The 19,279-nt window shown below is 44.3% G+C and overlaps 1 protein-coding gene across 1 annotated transcript; it reads right to left on the bottom strand.

The window, feature by feature from the left end:
* Positions 1-301: 301 nt before the first annotated feature.
* Positions 302-15,803, bottom strand: ttbk2a (tau tubulin kinase 2a). Its single transcript, XM_041953992.1, has 15 exons — positions 15,783-15,803; positions 14,006-14,153; positions 12,550-12,623; positions 11,400-11,540; positions 10,862-10,966; positions 10,043-10,108; positions 9,798-9,890; positions 9,562-9,687; positions 9,281-9,438; positions 8,953-9,160; positions 8,629-8,852; positions 7,975-8,521; positions 6,740-7,078; positions 4,990-5,954; positions 302-4,261 (listed from the first exon to the last, which is right to left on the bottom strand). Exons 1-15 carry the CDS (start codon positions 15,801-15,803, stop codon positions 3,814-3,816), a joined length of 3,663 nt encoding a protein of 1,220 aa, XP_041809926.1. The 3' UTR covers positions 302-3,813.
* Between the last annotated feature and the right edge of the window lie 3,476 nt (positions 15,804-19,279).

Here is a 19,279-nt window from a genome sequence, read left to right as displayed (position 1 = left end):
TAACATTCTATTATTATCAATATATTTTTCTGTTTTTGCCAAGTTTAGTGGTACTTTGCTGGTACATTTCACATTCATTTTGAATTTCATTCCGATATTTAATTCCTCAAGCCTTTGTTCCATCTGTGATGTCTGTTACAAATTGCTTCTCATAGAAAAAGATGTTAAAGCACCAACTGTGACCACAAAAACCCAACTAAAACCTTTGTGTCCACGTCGAGCAACATTTCATGTTTAAAAACAGAAACCTTTCACAGGATTTTGTCTGCATGCGGAATGAGTATTTTATTTATAACCAGTTTATAAAAATAAAATACAAAATAATTTTAAAACAAAAAGAAAAAAACACTGTACAAGGCATTGATATGATACAAATGATAGAATAAACATAAATAATTACAGTTATATACAATGCAAAACTCCCACTTGTTACATTCTTTCCTTGAGACTGTACAGTTACATTTCAAAACCATGACATACATTACAACACAAAAATATCAACCATTAAAAAATCCCAACAACTGAAGTCAAACTGATAGATGGGCAAATTAGCAAATGTCACAATAAATAATTTCTGTCAAGTATTTATAAGTTATTGACAAGTATTCCAACGTTATGATATGAGAAGTGTATAGTGCACACCAAAGCTTTCATTAGTTTTCATCTCACCTTTCAAAATAAAAGAAAACAGCTGGGTTTGTTCTGTTGGCCTATGGGTATCTGTAACCACAAATACCTGCGAGCTACTATAAATATGACACCTTTCCATGAGCAGGTCACTTTTAAAAGTGACCAAAAAAAATCCTCATGTGGAAGGTATCACTAGTACTACAACTACACACCACTTATGTGCAATAATAATAATAATAATAATAAAAACATGAGAATAAATCTGATTATCTTTTAAAACCAGCAGCACTGTTTAGTGTCTGTTCCTCCCTTTCACTGAAGCCTGTTAGCATATAAGTTATGGTTTTACAATACTTATTTATTTAAATAATTAGTTTGAGTATTTTACAGGTATATATTAAAAGTCTGCACAACAGCGTTCTGAACTTTGAAAGCTTGAAATATCTTGAAATCTGTGAGCCTGAAATAGAGAGTTGAAAGAGGGAGAATCGAAAAGATTGATTGCTGGCGACATGTAGGAATTGCACGCTCCGGATCGAGAGCACACAGATATCACACGAACAAACACACCTTGAATACTGCACCCTGAAATTTTCCACCAGTCAGTCAATAAGTGGCCCAGGCACTCGCACAGAAACACAGGGAGCTCCGCAAGCACGAGAGCCTGACAGCACTGATTTCAGTGGCGATCCGTTGACCACGCTGTCAGGCATGGTTGCACACACACCGCTAACAGACGGGAGATAAGTGACAGCAAGGCTTGGCTTGGCCTAATAGTGGAATGATCTCCAACACAGACAAGGCTCAGTCATCCCTCGCTACGCACAGAGGGGCAGAGAAGAGACATTAAGGCGACTGACTGACTGAACGCTGTCTGCCTTCAGGATGAGTCATCATAGCTGCTCTGTGAGGCTAGCGTAGCTATCTGCAAGATCTGCATGAGTCAAACGCAACAGCACATTTGTTATCTACAAAGCAATGTGCCATTCAATCTCTCCACGCTCCCATGTTTATCATATCACAAGTCAAACCACATCTGGAAAATTTATCAAAATATTTGGCAAATTTTTTTGTTCTTGTGTGCAGCCATATTTTAAACGGACATTAATCTCTCAACTGGTGTATCTTTTAACTTCGGCTAGTTGCACTGATAAAAAATACAGTCTATCGTATTCCAGCGGCACACAGTCATCCCCTGTCAGCGCAGGAAGTGCAGAAAACTGGTCACACAGAAGTAACACTGCTCACCCAGCAGGTAATGAAAATCTTCATAAGACGGATGCTGTGCGATGGGAGGTGGTACGCAGCTTTTTACTCAGTAGTTGATTCAGTCTTTTCTCTGTTGAGCATGCAAAGAGTAGCGCTGGGAGGAAGCCGGAGTTATTTTACAGTATCTTACAAGCAGAGGAGTGGGAGGAGAGTTTCAGTGAGGAATCCTAACTAGCGTAAAGACAAACAACACTCTGATTCCGCTGCCTTGTGCACAAACACACCGTGTGTCATGATATAAAAAGACATTCTCCGGCGCAGGAGGATCAAAACAAAAACATTCTAGCACATGGAAGCATGGAATATCATTGTGGTGTGTACATATGTACATATGGCCTCTGTTTTTAGTAACATTTGACGAAATGCTGTTTGAGGTCGGAAATTCACATTTTTTCCAAAGTTTTATCTCTAACACTGCCCTGGAATATGCAGGACAGTTAAGACAGGTTTCACTTGAAGGATTTCCTCCTTGTCATCACAAATAACACGTCGCTACTCTGAGTAAACTGTTGCTCAAATTGGGTTTGACTTACAAACATTAGTGTTGCTACCTTTTCTACATAAAAGAATACTGGTGAAAAGGGTCGTCTTGTAACTGCTGGCACGGGTCTGTTATGGGCTCCTTTCTTTTTTTCTAATTACAAACAAGCCAAAGTGAATCCTCGAGCTGCCCGAAGTGCCAAGGCACACGCTGAGACAAACATCTGTGTCTGAACATTACTCATCAGTAATGTACCTTGTGTTGCTTAAGCTTACTACCGCTACTCCACATCCCAAAACACAAGTTCCGCTAAGTCTAACTTGTAATCCCTTCACTCAGTGCGACATTTTGATTTCCTCTCGGCAACACAGTAGGCACAAAAAGGTGTGTGTCCTCACGCACTTTACATGATTGATTGTATAAAAGGGGTCACGTCGGAGAGATCCCTTCGATTAAACATTTAAAACTAATGCGAGTGAGACGCCGTACATCCACTATCACACAGAAGAGGGTCGGAGTCGAAAGCGCCGCTAAGCATCAAAATAAATATCTCAATAAATACAACTGTACACAAATCTGGCCTTTATGCATTCACATATAGCATAAAGTAAATGTTTCTACCCTGCCTGCAATCTCCAAATACAGAGGAGATAACTGACCCCAGGCCAATATTTCATTTAGTTGTGACCAGCTATACTGATACTCCATCAGTATGATCCAAGTGCATTAATAGAGGGGATAAATAAGTTATATTGTGGTGCAGGATGGATGAAGATGAATAAACAGGAAATTGATTTATTCATGCGCCCACTGGCCCAACAAACAATTGATTTGTATTATGCCTGCGTTGAAAAATCATTGTTTAATTTTGTAGCTATTATTATTATTATGATAATATAAATAAAATAAATATCACTGGTCTGTGTTTATAAAGGGACACTCCACTGATTTTACACACAAAGCCCAAGAATGTAAGACTCAAGCTTGAGACTCACATTCTTGAGCAGAAAGCCTTCATTACAAACTGGAGGTGTGGGGTTTGAAAGAAGTGGGCACTCATGAGACAGACAGGGAGAAGCTACAGAATAGCATTATGGGAAATGTAGGATTTTTGGAGCTTAACAGACTAAAAGTCAGAAAATCACGGCTTCTGCCGCACAGATACTTAACGTTCTTTGTCAAATCTGTCTCTCACAAGTCAGACAACTTGGTGGAAGTGCAATACTATATCTCTGGAGTACTGCTGAAAAGCTGGGCACATAAATGGATGACAAACCCTGCGTGCAAATAGGAGTGAGGAGAACAGTGGGAAACGACAAGACAAGTTTAAGCTTCAGACTGACGGGGAGGTCGAATTGTACAGGAAGACTCAGGCTTTTATCCAGACTGCTGGAGTCTTCCCATCCTCTGCTGTGGCACAACCTGGTGGGCAACTACCTGCTCAGCTTGCTGGAGCACTTGCCCTCTCGGCTACAGCCTTTTCCTCTGGACAGGTGGAATGGGCCTGTGCGGGCCTGGCGGCTGCAGCAGGTCTCCTGGTGGTGCGGGTAGAAGCGGCGGGGAGGTGGCGAGCCAGAGAAGCTGGGAGGCGAGCGGCTGCGGCCCAGGCAGCCCCCTCCCCCGCCGCCACGGTGCTCGTGGCGGGAGGGCGAGGAGCTGACGGAGCGCTGCAGGGAGGAGGAGCTGCGCGGCGAGGCGCTAGAGCTGCGGTGGTGGTGCGGAGAGCTCGTTAGGCTGCAGATGCCCATCCTGGAGCCCCCGTGCTGGACTGAGGAGCGGTGGTGAAGGGGGGAGCCTCGGGAACCATGCATCAGCTGAGCAAGGCATGTCAGGAGGTCTGAGTCACTGGTGCTGCCAGCTCGAATGCGGTAACGCCTGAGCCTAAGTGGGTACAAAAAGCAGGGCAGGTAATGAATAACAGCCATATATTTCAAAGCAAAACCAGGAAACAGGGTGATGAATCAAATTTCTTGCCAAGAGTTAGATGAAAGGATCAGAATCACCATTGCTGGCAGGTGGTTAGCATAGCTTAGCATAAAGACTGGAAGCAAGGGGGCAAACAGCTAGCCTGACTCTGCACAAAGTCAAAAATAAATCTGCCAGTGCCTCTAAATCTTACTAATCAACACCTGTACACAGACAGAAATGTAATAAAAACAAGTTGTGGTTTTTTGCGAACATTGGGAGCTAACAGGAAGACTCCAGAAAGTCTTTGCACAAATTAAACAAGATGCAACATGTTAATTAATACAGGTTTGAGTTGCTGGTGGCAGATTTCTTTAGAACAGAACCAGGCTAGCTGCTTCCCCCTGCTTTAAGTCTTTATGCTAAGCTAAACTAATCACCTGCTTGATCATATTTAGCAAAAAACATGACAGTGGTATCAATCCTCTCATCTCACTATCAGCAAGAAAATGAATAAGTATGAAATAATATATTTAAATTTTTCTCACAAATATTAATCACCAAAGTAAATTAAGGTGCCTTTTTTTGTTTCTTTCATGTCTTTATGCTCTTTCGCTCATGCTGTTTATCAGAAATGCTTTTAGGTTGAGGTTAATTATTCAGTCTTGATATATGAAAGCAAAATATGCAGATCAGTGAGTTACCTGCCCTCCACTGTGGGGCGGCACGGTGGCTTTCCAGGAGGCGGGCGCGGCAGGAATTGGGCAGCCAGCTGCTCAGCAGAGGAAGCTGCGTGAACGGGACGGGGGATCCTGCTCTTGCGGGACAGAGGGCTGGAGGAGGAGGAGAGAGAGGGAGCATCATCTCCCTGGCGGTCAGACCGGGAGCCCATAAGAGAGTCCTCGTCCTGGGAGCGGTCAGAGGTGGAGGACAGCGGGTCTTTAGCGAGGGAGGCCACCATAGGGCCACGCCTATCAGAGAGGGAGGGTGAGGCAGTGGGAGAGGGCACTGGGCCCTGGTGGCTAGCTTTCTTCTGCAGGAGCTTCTCCTTAGCAGACCCCGGAGGAGGGAGCTCCAGCAGGCTAGAGGGCTCCAGGACTGGGATGCGGCTTTGCCTCCGGCTGGGGTCTTTGCGGGGGGCAGCTGGGGAGGAAGAGGCTGGGCCGCTGGTCTGATCTGGGGCCTGGTTCAATTCTCTGCTCTCCTCCCCCTTTGACCGAGGCTCTGTAGCACAGGGAGTGTGACCATAATCATTCTCAGGGTCCTTCAGCTTGGGGAATGCTCCATTACTTAAATCCCTTTGGCTGTTAGCAGGAGGGGACAAGTGACCATTGGCAAACAAAGGACTGCGAGGCGAGCGAGGAGAGCGTGGAGAGGAAGGTGAGCGCGGAGGAGGCGAGCGTGGCGAGTGCGGGGAAGACACGCGGCTTGGCACGGGGCTTTGAGCTTTGGTGTGGTTGTTTCCATTGACCAGCATCTCAGCCAGGGGGTCTGTGGGTGTCCCTGGATGGGTGGGCACATGGTCCTGGGGGGAGCTGATGTCCGCTGTGTGCTCCTGGACCTGGTGAGCCTCAGCTTCAGCTTCACCACGCCTCTCCAGCAGGAGGCACTGTGGGGCACTGTCTGATCCTGACTGGGAGGACAGCCCAGAGGGACGCTGAGCTGTCAACTAGAGGGGAGGGGGAGGTGGAGACATGGGAGGGAAGAGAAAGACACACAGGTGTTATTTGAAAAAATAAACCCCACCAAAAATGGGAATAATATTCTAATTGTCAAAGGCCTGTTGCTGATAGACTACAACATGTCGAGTTGTGCTGTAGTTCTGTAGCAAGAGCCTGATGCAGATGTGTGAAAAGAGAAGAATTGTATAATATGGGGTAATAAGTGGTGATTAGTTTGGCAACAGCATGCAATACCATAGCTACCATTATCAGACCGAAACACACAAGTGCTATGGCAGTGTCAGTCAAGCTGTGAGTACTAAACCAGCATGTGGACAGGAAACGTTCACGCAACTTCGCAGGGGGCTTCAGCGAAGAGAGGGTGAGGAACAAATACAGGGAGAGAGAGAGAAAGAGAAAGATAGAGAGGACAAAGACGATCTGAAACAAAAGAGACCATGCAACCTGTTGTAGTCATGACTCGACATTCCAAACACACATGCCACAATCAGACAAACACACACCCCTATTCAGATCACAAGAACACATGTCCAGACACAAGGACACATCTGACCCATGCTCTGTCTGGCCTGCACAATGCCCCTCATGGTTTCTGGAGAGAGCTGCCTGACAACAACACAAAAGCAAGCCAACTAAACAAAGAAGGCAAAATAAGCAACTTAAACAAAAAAGAAAAGAAAAGAAAAAAGAAAGAACAAAAAAGTTGACAGCCGGTGTGAGGAAGCTGAATGTTGTTTTTTTTTTTTTTACGGGGTTGTGATGGGCTCATCACCTGCTGAAGCTGGGCACGGGTGATGCGTATGACAGAGGGAAACTTGGTGTTGGCAGCACCCGCCGGGATGGCTGGCAGTTTCCTGCGACTGGGCGAGCGCGTGCCGGGGGCAGGGTTTGGTGGTAGTGGTAGGGAGGCGTGGCAGGAGGAGGAAGAAGAGGGGCGCTCCTGCTGCGGTTGGTCGGCGGACTGGCTGCGCCTCATGCCCGGTGGCTGGCGCTGGTGCAGGGGGTCCGACAGGGTGGTCAGGAGAGTGTGAGGGCTGGGAGAGCGCAGAGGGATGGGGCTGGACATCCGGGCCGCGACCTCCTCAGGCAGGGACGGAGGAGAGGTGGGGAGCTAAGAGACGGGAAGGAGAGAAGTGGGAGGTGGACAGAGGAGGGGTTGTGAGATTGGTGAGGGAGTGAGATGGAGGAAGTATGGTGGAGGTACTGTGAGGTAGAACAAGCAGGTTGCACCGGAGGGGAGCACGACGTAGAGTTGTCCTGAACAGGTAAAGCGACGGGAGGATTAGGAAGATAAGGGGATGATCTTAGGCTAGGGGAGGAAGACAGAGGCAAGGTAGGTGGATTTTGGGAAGGCAGTGTATATTTTCAGCTTGGGGGCAGTTGTTCTGGTTGTAGAAGAGAGTGAGGGGACATTTATTCTTCTTTTTAAGGAAAAAGATGCTGTACAGTCAAAAATCGGATATTGTTGAATTCGTAGATTGAGCACGATTTGGCATATGACTCGGTGGGCTGGTTGAGGTAATAATAATGATAATAAATAGCAAAGCAGTGAAAAAAAGTAATTTAAACTAAGCAAACCAAAGTGTATTTTGGAAATAAAGCATTTCATTTGCAAAATAAATAAATAAAACCAAACAAACACGCTTCGAATGTCTGAAAATAAGATAAAATTATGCATAATATCTAACGCAAATCAAAGTGCATTTCAAAGCCATGAGCTCTCTTTTTCCCCATGCTGTGGTCTGATAAAAAGCTCTGCAGCTGGGACACAAATATGTTTTTTCTAACAAATAAACACAAGCAAAGAAGCGAGAAAACACACAGCAGTAACATTTAGCTTCACACTATAGCAAGATGCAGCTGGTGGAACTCTGACTGTTGTATGATATTAGCATCATGGTTCTATAGCTAGAACTCTGTGCAGCTTTTTAACTTTGTAAAATGCTGACTAACAGTCAGTATCCTGAATGCCATGTTGTGAGATGGCCTTCAAATGAAAGGGCTTACCTGAGTGAGGACTCCCTCAGCCAGAGCTTCAGCTGGGCTGGTTGGAGTGACGGGGGGCAGAGCCCCTGCAGGGCCCACACTGAGCTCCAACTTGTCCACTTTTGCACTTCCCTTGGAGGAAGCCATACTTTCTTGTTTAGGTTTTCCAGAGCTAGGGCTAGGGCTGCCCTTTTCCCATCCAGGAGACTGTTCCCCTGGCTGGAGCACCTCTGGCTCCTCATCCTCCTCCGAAGGGCTGGTGGTAACCTTGGCTCCTGGAGAGCCACTGGGTCGTTCCACCATTACCCATTCCCTTGAGTCAATGTCCTGCCTCCCAGAGCTCAGATTGAGGGCCACAAAGCCCCCACTGCTGACTGCCCCCTCTCCCTGCTCCTGAGATCCAGAGGATGGTGGCTTAGGAGAACCACCACCAGAGCGGAACTCCTCGTCATAGTGCCAGACTCTATCAGGACGCTCCACAGCAGATACGGCTTGAGTCACTGGGATGATTGCAGCCACGTCAGGCTCCTTCTCCTGGTGCTGGGGGCCAAGCTGCTGCTTTGCTGAGCTGAACAGATACAAGACAGATCAACTCTTGACTCTTCTTAAGAAAAAACAACAACAACAAAAAAAAAGGATGTTAACGCAGACGGATCGGCTACTTGATGGACATACCTGGGCTCCAGGAAGCGCTCTGGGCTGGGCTTGGACTCTAGGCCAAGCCTCCTCTCCAGCTCAAAACTGTGAATGTTGCGGAGCTTCCTCAGCAGAGGGCCATCACGGTCTGAGGCCACCACCTCAGAGTGCAGCTTGACCGGGGAACCCAGGCTTGGCCCGGCATAGGGGCTCTGGTGTCCATGGTTACCCTGGTTGTTGCTGTGTTCCTCTTCTGTTGCCGCCTACGGAAACAAGTCAGTTTTGTTTAAGACTGATCAGTGATTAACTAAAACTGGATTTAAGGTATGAATTCAGTGTTGATAACACTATACTAAACTCTACCTTCCACACCGCCGTCCTGATGCGGTTACGGTTGCGGTCCAGCTCCTCCCAGACGTCAGCCTCCTGGTTGCGGTGTGGGTGGAGGGGAGAGCCCGGCAGGCGCTCCGGGGCGGGGTTGTTCTCCACGTCGCTGAGCTGCTCGTCCTGCAGAACCTCATCTGTGTTTTCCCTCAGCAGGTCGCCAGGGATCAGGGAGGCGTTCGCCATACTGGTGCAACAAGAAGGACATACAATTACTTCATGTTTGAGGCTATAAAAGACAGTCAAATCACTGCGTTTAATAACAATACAAGTCTTGAATATACTTCAAAATTTCAAACAAACGTACCCCATGTGTGCCGGAGTGAGGCGGGTGTGATGCTGCGGTGTTGTGGCCGCGGCGCTGATCGTCAAAGTGCCATCTGTGCCGGTCCGCTCCCAGTCATAAGGGTCATTCTCCACGACATTGTAGGTTTTCATGCTGTTGTCGAACACGGACATCAGCAGCTGCAACAACACAAAAGCACATAATTACCATTATTTATATTCCACAGAAAAAGAAACCGGCACTTTTAAGCAATCAGAAAAACCGACACTCTTTACTAAATCTAAATTAGAGCCATGTTTCACCTGGTAGTCAGGCTTAGTGAAGTAGTCAAGGCTGGAGATGTGTTCCAAGAACACGCCGAACTCTGCCGGCAGGTGTTTGAGCATCAGACGATGGTCGTAAGTCTCCTTCAGCTTCCCCACGTGTTCCTGGGAATGAACAAACACACACACTCACCTGTCACATCTCATCATTTACAGCTACTTTTACAGAGCTGTGCAGGTTCCAGGAAAAGACAATAATTATTGGCTGTCATTACTTTGTCCTTGATCTTCCTCCACGGCAGCTGACCGACCAGAAACTCCACCAGCATGTAGAACAGAGACCACAGGTCATCGTGACGACCCATTTCCTGCACAGTTACACCAGGGTTGAGTTCATCAATAATGCTTCATCATCAACAAACTATGACAAAAAGCAAACACTGTGTGTAGCACATACAGTAAATAGACAAGTGTGAGACAGCAGAGGCGGAGCTCCAGCACAGGATACACGTATACTAACCTTATTCTTGTGTGCATTGACAGACGCATAGCGGACAGTTCCCCTGAACCCTGCCACTGGACGAGGCTGACAAACAAAGGCAGAAACACCCCACAAATTAAATGCTATATAAATGTGATTAAATCATAGATTTTAAGGCAAAAATAACACAAAGTACATATAATTATCAATATTATTCTAGCTATCCTCGAAATCTCTCCAGTGATTTATATTTCTAGCATTATTCGATCACATTAAACCTGTATGAATTTGTTTTTTAGCTACTTGCGGGCAATTTAACACACAAACCAATTTTGACATATTATCACACACAGTTTTTATGGTGTACATGTTAGCAATTATTTGCCTATTTACACATCAAGCAGACACAGAGCAACATTAGCTTTCATTTGGAGTCATGTTGTTGGTAACCCGACGAATGCAAGCCCAATATTTGCTCTGTTTTTGTCCTTACCAGCTCCTGAGGGAAATACAGTTTCTAGACTCTTTAGCTGCTTAATCCTCAAGTAGGCTCACCAGCTACTCCCTGAATTTTGTCTGTCAGGCAGTTGGTGCAAGGCAGGCAGTGTTTCAGTGACTTTACCAAAGCTATTTTTTAGCTGCACTCAGCAGCTCTGTAGCTCACTCCGTCCCCACCCTTTGGCGGCTACAGTTTTCGCCCTAGGAGGCTGAAATTTGGCATCGAGGTCAAGTGTGTGTTTGTGTGTGAAGGCGAGCGTTTGTGTTCATGCCAATTGGCTTAAATATACCGATATAAAAATATTGGTGAGTGCAGCTTTATGCCCTGTATATATTCAGTGACAGAGGAGGGGCACTTACAGGTCGAACTTCCTGGCAAGAGTTGGTGAACTGGCGAGCTAAACCAAAGTCCAGCATGTAGCAGGTTCGACAGGTACTCGGGAAGCGGCCCATTGCGAAATTGGACTGGATCAGAAAAACGGGAAGCAATGGTTAAAAGAATAACAAAACCAATTATGTTTGAATACAACTGCAATTAAATGTAATGTTTATTCAAATTCACTATATCTAATGTGTTCCTATGGTGGAATATAATTTAGAATTAATACAGCAGCTCAGAAGACAGAAGATTTTTACTTTCTGCTAGATTTTGGGCATTCAGCCAACATTCATAGTGAGCCAACTTACTGTGGGTGCAGCAGTCAAAAAACAAAATACTGAATCAGCAACAATGCTAGCAGCCAATAATAAAAAGTGCAAGAGTCACAGACACTTCCCAGACAATAGAAATAAAAAAATCTATGTGTCTGGAATATATGGAAGCAGCATAAGTGTTAGGTAATAAAATAAGAGCCAAGCAGTAAATATCCTCTGCTGTACCCAGCGAGCCGTGACTCACCGGTTTGATGTCACGATGCAGGAAGCCAACAGAGTGGATGCTCTCTATGGCCTCCAGGATCTGGCGCCCCAGACGCAGGGTGGTGCTGATGCTGAAGGTTCCCCGGGTCATACTCCTCCTCAGGTCGGCCAGGTTACGACCCTGAGAGAGCACATGTCCGAGATCATCGTACTGATCGTGTACTGTGCAGCACATGACGACTGGTTGGAGTTCCATGACATTTAGCACAGATATTCATGTCCCACTCAGGATGAACTTAAGCAGTTTTGGTGATACATTAATGTTTAATTTCGTGCCATCGTCACATTAAATTTCAGTTTGTCCAACAGTTTGGTTTATGCTCAGATACTGGCAAAACTACTGACATTCCCATTAGCTTCAGCTGTAAAATGCTAGCATGCTAACATGGTAAACTAAGAAGATGAACATGGCAAACATTAGACCTGCTTAACATCAGCTTGTTAGGATTGTCACTGTGAGCATGTACATATGAAATGACAGAAATTTAAGAACGTATAGAAATAGTTAAGCGTGTGTTTTATTACTTATGAATTTAACTTTTCACTTGTAAGAGGAAGAATGTGCTAACATTAGCCAGCAAAAGCTAGCTAAAGTAAGGCTTTAGTAGCAAAACTCCTGAATGTACAGAAATGAGCGAGACCGTGTTTTATGACATGCTAATTTAGAATGGATAGAAATAAGCAAGAGCGTGTGTTATTTCTTATGAATTTAACTTTACGTCTGCAGGAGGAACAATGTGCTAACATTAGCCACCATAAGCTAGCTTAAGTAAGGCTTTAGCAGCAAAACTCCTGAATGTATAGAAATAAGTAAGAGTTTGTGCTATTACTCATGAATTTAACTTTACATCTGTATAAAAAAAGTCCTAAAAGCCCCCAAACCCTGCTTTAATCTGTTGATGAATTTGCTGATTAATCATTGTTCTTATTATTTATATTTTAATTATATATTAAATGACATCAATGATATAAAACAGAGAAAAACAGGAAATCCTCATTATGGGCACTGGAACCAGCGACTTCGCCATTTATGTGTTATAATTTACAATCAATCGATTATAAAAGTTGTTGATAATACTTGCTAAAAATTAGTGTTTGTGACGCATCGAGTCGTTTGCTTTTAGACCAACCTGCAGCTCCATCACCACGTAGTTAAATCGGTCGTTGCGGCCGCATCCCACGAAGCGACACACATGGTCTTTACCTGAGAAATAAAGGAGGACACGAGAGTTTCAGGATATTTTCAGAGGAGAAGATGAGGTCACTTCCCGGTCACCTGACGTCAGCTGCGTCATTTGAGCAGAAGATGCAGCATGATGTGTGAATCATGAAGACGTGTGCGTCTGTATTTCCCTGCAGTCGCTACAGCTCACTTTCCTCCCATCACCAGCTTCCATGTATGACTACCCTGCTGATTTACAGCCATAACACACAACACCCGGCCTGCACATGTGCATGAATGGCTTGTGTGTTTGTGTGTGTGTGTATGTATGGGTGTGTGAGCCAGTGTGTGTGTGCTCTCAAAGGACATTGCTGCACTGACCACACCCCAAACCCTCCAGCATGCAGTGAATGCCAACAGTTGCTAACAAAAGCTCCATGTTAAAAACCCCAACTTTTTAAAAGGCTTACTTTCATCATATTCTTATAAAATAAATCAAAACAATCCAATTAAAGGATCCAAATCATAAAGAAAAAACAAGTTAATAGCTCAACATGACCCATCAGTCATCTTATAAGGCCGCGGGTGGATGTTTACTCTTTGCAGCTGGGCTGGTCAGCAATGTTTGTGGGGCTGGAATTCAGCCCGTCTCAAGTTACATGCCGATTCCCTCAGGAAGCAACAGACCCATGATGCCCCAGGCTGCAGCCATTAGACAGCAAACATGATCCCAGCGCATTGATTTTCCTCTCAGAGGGGAGAAAGAACAAAAAGGCGTAGTGGTTAAAAGGCAGGAAGGAAGAGGGGAGGGAAAAGATATGGTTAAAAAAAGAGCGAAGAGGAGTGAAATTATACAAGCCCCCTGAAGGAGCTCGCTCGTGTTGATCCTGCGTGGAAGTGTCCACGCGCACAAACAAATACTTCCTCTCGTACTGGTCCTCACTTCTATTGCTGCAACTTGTACATTAAAATTCCCCAAAAAAACCACAACTGAAACAAACACGATGCAGAATGATTCATCGGCTGCTCCTGCTGAATTATGCCGTGTATTGCACTGCAGAGACTGAAGCAAACTGAGCTGAACCTTGGGCCAAATGGTGTTTTCAGACGACTCGGATGATCTATATCTGGTCTCAGAGGGAGAGATTATTACAGCTGCTATTGATGCACAAAGGCTATCCCTGTGTTTTCTACTAGTGTGACATTTCCTGGATTCCTTCTTCACATATATTTGGTTGTTTGCTCTGTCAATCCAGGAGAAATCACTGACAGAAAATGTTTCGCTTCTCTTAAGCGTTTTTCTTCCATGAATGCTAACAATACACACTGTAACCTCTTTAGGGGCAATCAATAAGTCACCCTGCCAGGGAGGATCAATCGGTTCCAGAAATGTAACCAAATCCACTGAATCCATTTCGACTCACCCTGGAGCTTCTTGAGCACGGCGACCTCCATCTTGAGCACCTGTTTGGGCTGCTGGGCCGACTCCACCTTCAGCGCCACGTTGATCCGCGTCAGCAGGTCCACCGCCTCGTAGATCTCCCCGAACCCGCCACCCCCAATCTTCTTCGCCTGGAGGAAGATGATGAAACATTGCTTAAGAACTTGAAAAAAAAAGCTACATTTTCAGTCTGTCTGTCTTATAAAAAGTGGGAAGACTGATAGAAGGAAACTTTTTGCTCTCTCTCCAGGGAGGTCAGGGGTCAAGGTCAGCAACAGAACGTCCTCCACAACATTTGTGGGATCTTGCTCAAAGACAATTCAGCAGAGGAAAAAGAAACTATCCATCTGACAATGAGGTTTGGTGTTGATTTTTAATTTTCCCTCTTTGGTCCGCATTGATTGGTGGCATGTGGGCACGAAGGGGTTAATTTAAATTACTATGCCAGAATAAAAAAATCTAACGTTTATATAAAACTTAGTATGTTTGAATTTTTAAAGCCTGCTCTACATACTACTGCATGGACACACTATGTGGAACAGACTGCCGGATAAAAACATGCACTATATGTGTTGATAGATTAGAAGTATCCTGAGTTCCCTTGATTAATAATTGGGGATTCTTCATACACATTAAGAGCATTTTTACCTCACTGGCAGGCCAAATGAAACCTTATGGCTGTCCAGCTTTAGCCCAGGGGCTACACTTTGGGCAGGCCCTGGATTAGACTCTTGTCTTTTCAGTCATTGTGGTCATTTTAAAAAAGAACATGTCCCTAAATTCAAACCTGGCAGTTTATCAGTGTAATAAATCCTTAATTTTCATGTCCAAATTCATTAAACATATTCCTGCTCAAATGCTGCAGGAATAACACAGCTCGGCACCAAAACATACGTGAACAAGTTTTAAATAAATCTTCAGAAGCTTTAAGATGGTTCAGGGTTGCCTTTCTTTCATGAGAGTGTGCATTTGTGAAATCCAGAAAAAAAATCTTGCAGCCTCTGTCTGGAATTGCAGCAAATACTGAAATATTATAGAGGCTACTGCAACAGGAAGTGGACGAATGAGCTTGTGCATTCCAGTTAAATGAGAATCTCCAGATTGTTTTTTTTTTTTTAAAGAAACAATAAAAGAGATTAATATAGACTGATGTATTTGAAGTTAAATGTAGGTTAAGGTTGTTCTTGGTTTAAACTTAAAATATCCTGGTGGGGAGCTTTGTTAATTAATTAATTTTTTTTTGGGTTGCCTTTGGTTTCCTTTGGCTGACAGTACAACAAACGATTATTGTCATGGAATTATTTTCTCCATGAGTCTTTTGAAAAGGTCAGAAAGAAGTGAAAAATGCTCAGCACAATCAGCAGGAGGTGGAGGTGGAGGTGGTGTATTCACATCACTTGTTCTGTCCCACAAACAGTCTGAAACCCCCAGAAATGTTCAAATAGAGGGATGAAAATCCTGAAAGGGGGCAGTGTTTGACATTTTAGCAGGAAAGACAACATGAGATAAATAAATGATCCAAATAGTTGTTGATCATCACTTCAGCTCTATCTGACAGGATTCATTGTAAATAGTGAATATAGCGGCTGTAAATAGTTGCTATACGTGGTGCTGAAAGCACGGCTGCACACTTTCCTCCATAAATATAAAGTGATTCGCCTCACTATGCTCTGCTCTTTGTTTCGCTCTGTCAAGCTGCCCCCAGCAGTGCTTCCATTTCACTCTCGCCTCTCAGTACTAGTCCAGCTCTCAGTACCCACGTGTCCTTCTCTGTCCTCCATGCACATACACACACACAGACTTGTGTCGCACTAGGAGCTAAAGTCGTGGGATTAGCTGCAGCATTCTTATGTAACTCTGCTCCTCAGAAGACAGGAAGTGGTGCCAGGCTTCCAGTAAGGAATAACAGCCTCACATGGCGCCCAGGCTGGCACAGCAGTGAGAGACACGGGCCCCCGGGGAACACTGCTGCTGCTGCCTATAGCACACACTGCACTGCCACAAATAGCTATACGGGCTATTTTTGGATCTCCCACACTGCAGCAGCCCTACCTGGACAGAGAGACACGACCCCAAACTGTCCAAGCCACAGGTGAGACACTTCAGAGGAAGGCAGAGGGACTCAAAGGCAGGAGAAAGTGTTGTTTGATGAACAAGGAGTTGTTGTTGTTTGTGGGACAGAGGGGGAGCTGGGGACAGGCGGCGATGGGGCTGGACAAACACGACGCCTATTGTCGCTGAGCGACACGCCACTTACCACTTTCCATCGTTCCTTGACCAGGGAGAGCACGCTTAGGATGTCAGCTTGCTCCGCTCCCCCGCTCATCCCGTCTGTGGACCAGGGACGCTGTCCTCAGTGCTTCCCCACCTCGACCAGCAGCCTCACACTGGGCCGGGCATTTGGGCCTTGATGGAGAACCCTACAGGAAAAACCAAGAGACACAAAACTATCAGACACTGAGGGACGAATCTGTGCAAACTTCAGCATCTCCAGCTAGTGTTCTTGGATGTTGAACAAGGAGGTTTCACAGTGTCGAGTGTGCAAAAGGCCTGTGTTTTCACTTCATGTGAAAGTCTCCCCAGCTGAGAGACAAAGTTAAACCCCCGGCTTAATGGCTGGAGTTTTCTGATACTCGACCGCGGCTGCAGCTGCCACACCTGCTGCCGGCAGCTGTCTTTCTGGACAAACTCACCCCACCAACTCGCAGGCAAAAGTCCTGCGACTTAAATTACAAAAAGGCCTCATCTTGGTGTCACTTTTCCAAGTCATTTATCTTCTGTGTCTGATGGCCAAGGAGCAGGTCTTCTGAAGAAAGCACTCCTCAGATATAATGAGACCGCTTAATCTGCCTGATTTTGCATCAGAACGCAACAGAGTTTTACTTTTATTCTTAATTCACGGCTCCAGAAATACACATCACAGTAGCTTCAATTCATCACAGTATGATGCTTTTAAGCAAGGTTACATTGTAATAGCAGATTTTTTTGTGCAAGCCAAAATCTTAATTCATACAAATACTGTCCTGGACCACATCCATACATAAATCTGATGTGTCAAGATAAATTAAAGGCTTTATTAAGGGTTAATAAATCCCTTAACGATGCTTTATAGATCAGTTATAAGCCATTGACAAACACAACATTTGGGTTGCCAGATTGTGGAAAATCTTCCCCGTCCTTTCTATTATTACCTGGAGGTTGCACACATTCAAAGAAGCCATCAATACCACAGTTATATGTGTAAATAAGTTGTTAATAAAATAATTTTAGTCCAGATTCTTTACATGTTTTTCCAGAGGGTGAGTTAATTGCAGAGCTAAAAAGACAAATGTCCTGCTGGAGGAATGTTAGGCTACCTGGCAACCCAAAAGTTGTTCATATCACTCACTTACAATTTACAAACCCTTAATGAAGGGTGACTTATTATAAAGTGGTACCAATTAATGTATTACAATGTAGCACAAGCTTCCTTTAATTAAAAGCAGAGAATCAGAAGGAGTTTCCCCTGAACAAGCTGTGTATCTTCTCCTGTCTTATACAACATCCATGTCACAGATAAGCATTTCTCAGGAGAGGCAACTTCCTTTAGTCTGGCTTCAAACACTCAAAGCAAACCAGACTTCGATTCATCATTCTGCGCACGGTGCGCAGGCATCTACGAGTTACGCAACCAGCCTTCAAAACACTATTTGGTTACAGGGCATGATCCTGACATCAAGGAGGCAATCAATCCCATCATGCACCGGGACGAGGCTGAGAGATGGAGGAGGGCAAAGCGTGGTTAGACGAGATAACTGTGAAATGACAAACATGAGAAGTGACCCAGGGTTGAGACTCAGGCGTAAGGTGGACTTGGTAGATGACTACTGGACACGATGTCTCAGGATTATAGATCTCACTGAGACATATTATTAGTCGAACAGCCTCTGAACTGTATTCTTTCAGTATGTAGTTACTGTTTATTACCATTGGCCAGTCTAATGGCTGGATTTATGTGAATTACCATGAACACTGTCAGTCCAAGAGTGAATAATCAATTAAATATAATTGATCCTAATGTATCTTTATATCTGTAATACAATTAGTGGGTGACTGATATGGGTCTTGGGATGCTGATATTTTGAGCGCAGGGCGGCCTGTAATGCCAATATCATGTTATTTTTTTGCATCTGATAAAATCCAACAATTCAATAATAACAACAAATGAGACACTACTGCTGAACTTAAATGAACATTTATCTAACACTAATGTTATTGTCCACATTGTCCCTGTTTACTTAAGTAGATTGCCCTCTACAAAAAATACAAATAAATAACGTTTCAGTGCATTTATCAGCAGACAGCAGCAAACTTACATTAATAAATAAAATATAAGTAAACAGTGTCAGCGTGCACAGCAGCACCCAGCAGCATCTCTTTCTCATTGGTCCCAGTGAACACGTATTTAACACAACACATATTACTCCCTTAACACAGAAAAATATGTGAAATAAAAAACGTAGTTCATCTCGGACACATCTCGACATTTTTGTTTAATCAGCCTCGTGAACACAGACAATGCAGATTATCTCAAAATGCAACATCAGCTCAGTCTGCTGCTACATACAACCTGTATTTATATTTTTACAAATAATAAAATGTTCCCTTTCTTGCAAAAATGTTTTGAAACTTTGTTAGGAAAATGCATTATATGGTCAATTAAGGTCATAATAGTGAAGTTTCAGATGAGACCTTGAGAACAGTAACTCCTTTATATTACAAACATTTCTTATAATGCTTAGAAATGAAGAATACTAATAGTTTGCAGCCATGCTAGCAGCTCTGTTAGACATGCTAATGTTCTCAATAATAACAATGCTAACATGCTGATGATTAGCAGCCAGGCTTATGTTTACCACAGACACCGTTCAGCTTGTTAGTATACTATCACAGTCACTGCCCGATCCGGTCCCAACGCCCGACTGATGGCTTATTCTAAGCCCAACAATTATGTTCTAGAGATGCATTTTCACAGATCAGGGTAGCAAATCAGGTTTCCAGTACAGATCCTGCAGTGGATGAACAGAAAGTTCAGCTGAGGCTGATGGGAAAGTCTTGCAGTTATTTTATAAACCAGAATTTTGGGAAAATTACAATTCTGACCTGATGGTGGCACTAGAGGAAAGGTCAGGGGATCATCAGTGTCATTAGGATTCATCCACTGGGGATAATGAATGTCTGTACAAACCGTCATGCCGATCCATCAAATAGTTGTTAA

This window comes from Chelmon rostratus, chromosome 15 (assembly GCF_017976325.1).
Source record: "Chelmon rostratus isolate fCheRos1 chromosome 15, fCheRos1.pri, whole genome shotgun sequence".
Classification (NCBI taxonomy): domain Eukaryota; kingdom Metazoa; phylum Chordata; class Actinopteri; order Chaetodontiformes; family Chaetodontidae; genus Chelmon; species Chelmon rostratus.
Note: the sequence above shows the minus strand (reverse complement) of the source record. Positions and strands in the feature narration are given on the sequence as shown.

Bases quoted from the DNA above. Each gene is read 5' to 3' on its own strand.
- ttbk2a (XM_041953992.1), bottom strand. From the start codon at position 15,803: ATGGAGGACAGAGAAGGACAC. The intron at 8,522-8,628 runs GTATGTCCATCA...GTATCTGTTCAG, and splicing joins GAGCGCTTCCTGGAGCCCAG to CTCAGCAAAGCAGCAGCTTG. The intron at 7,079-7,974 runs GTAAGCCCTTTC...CCCGTCTCTTAG, and splicing joins CTGAGGGAGTCCTCACTCAG to CTCCCCACCTCTCCTCCGTC.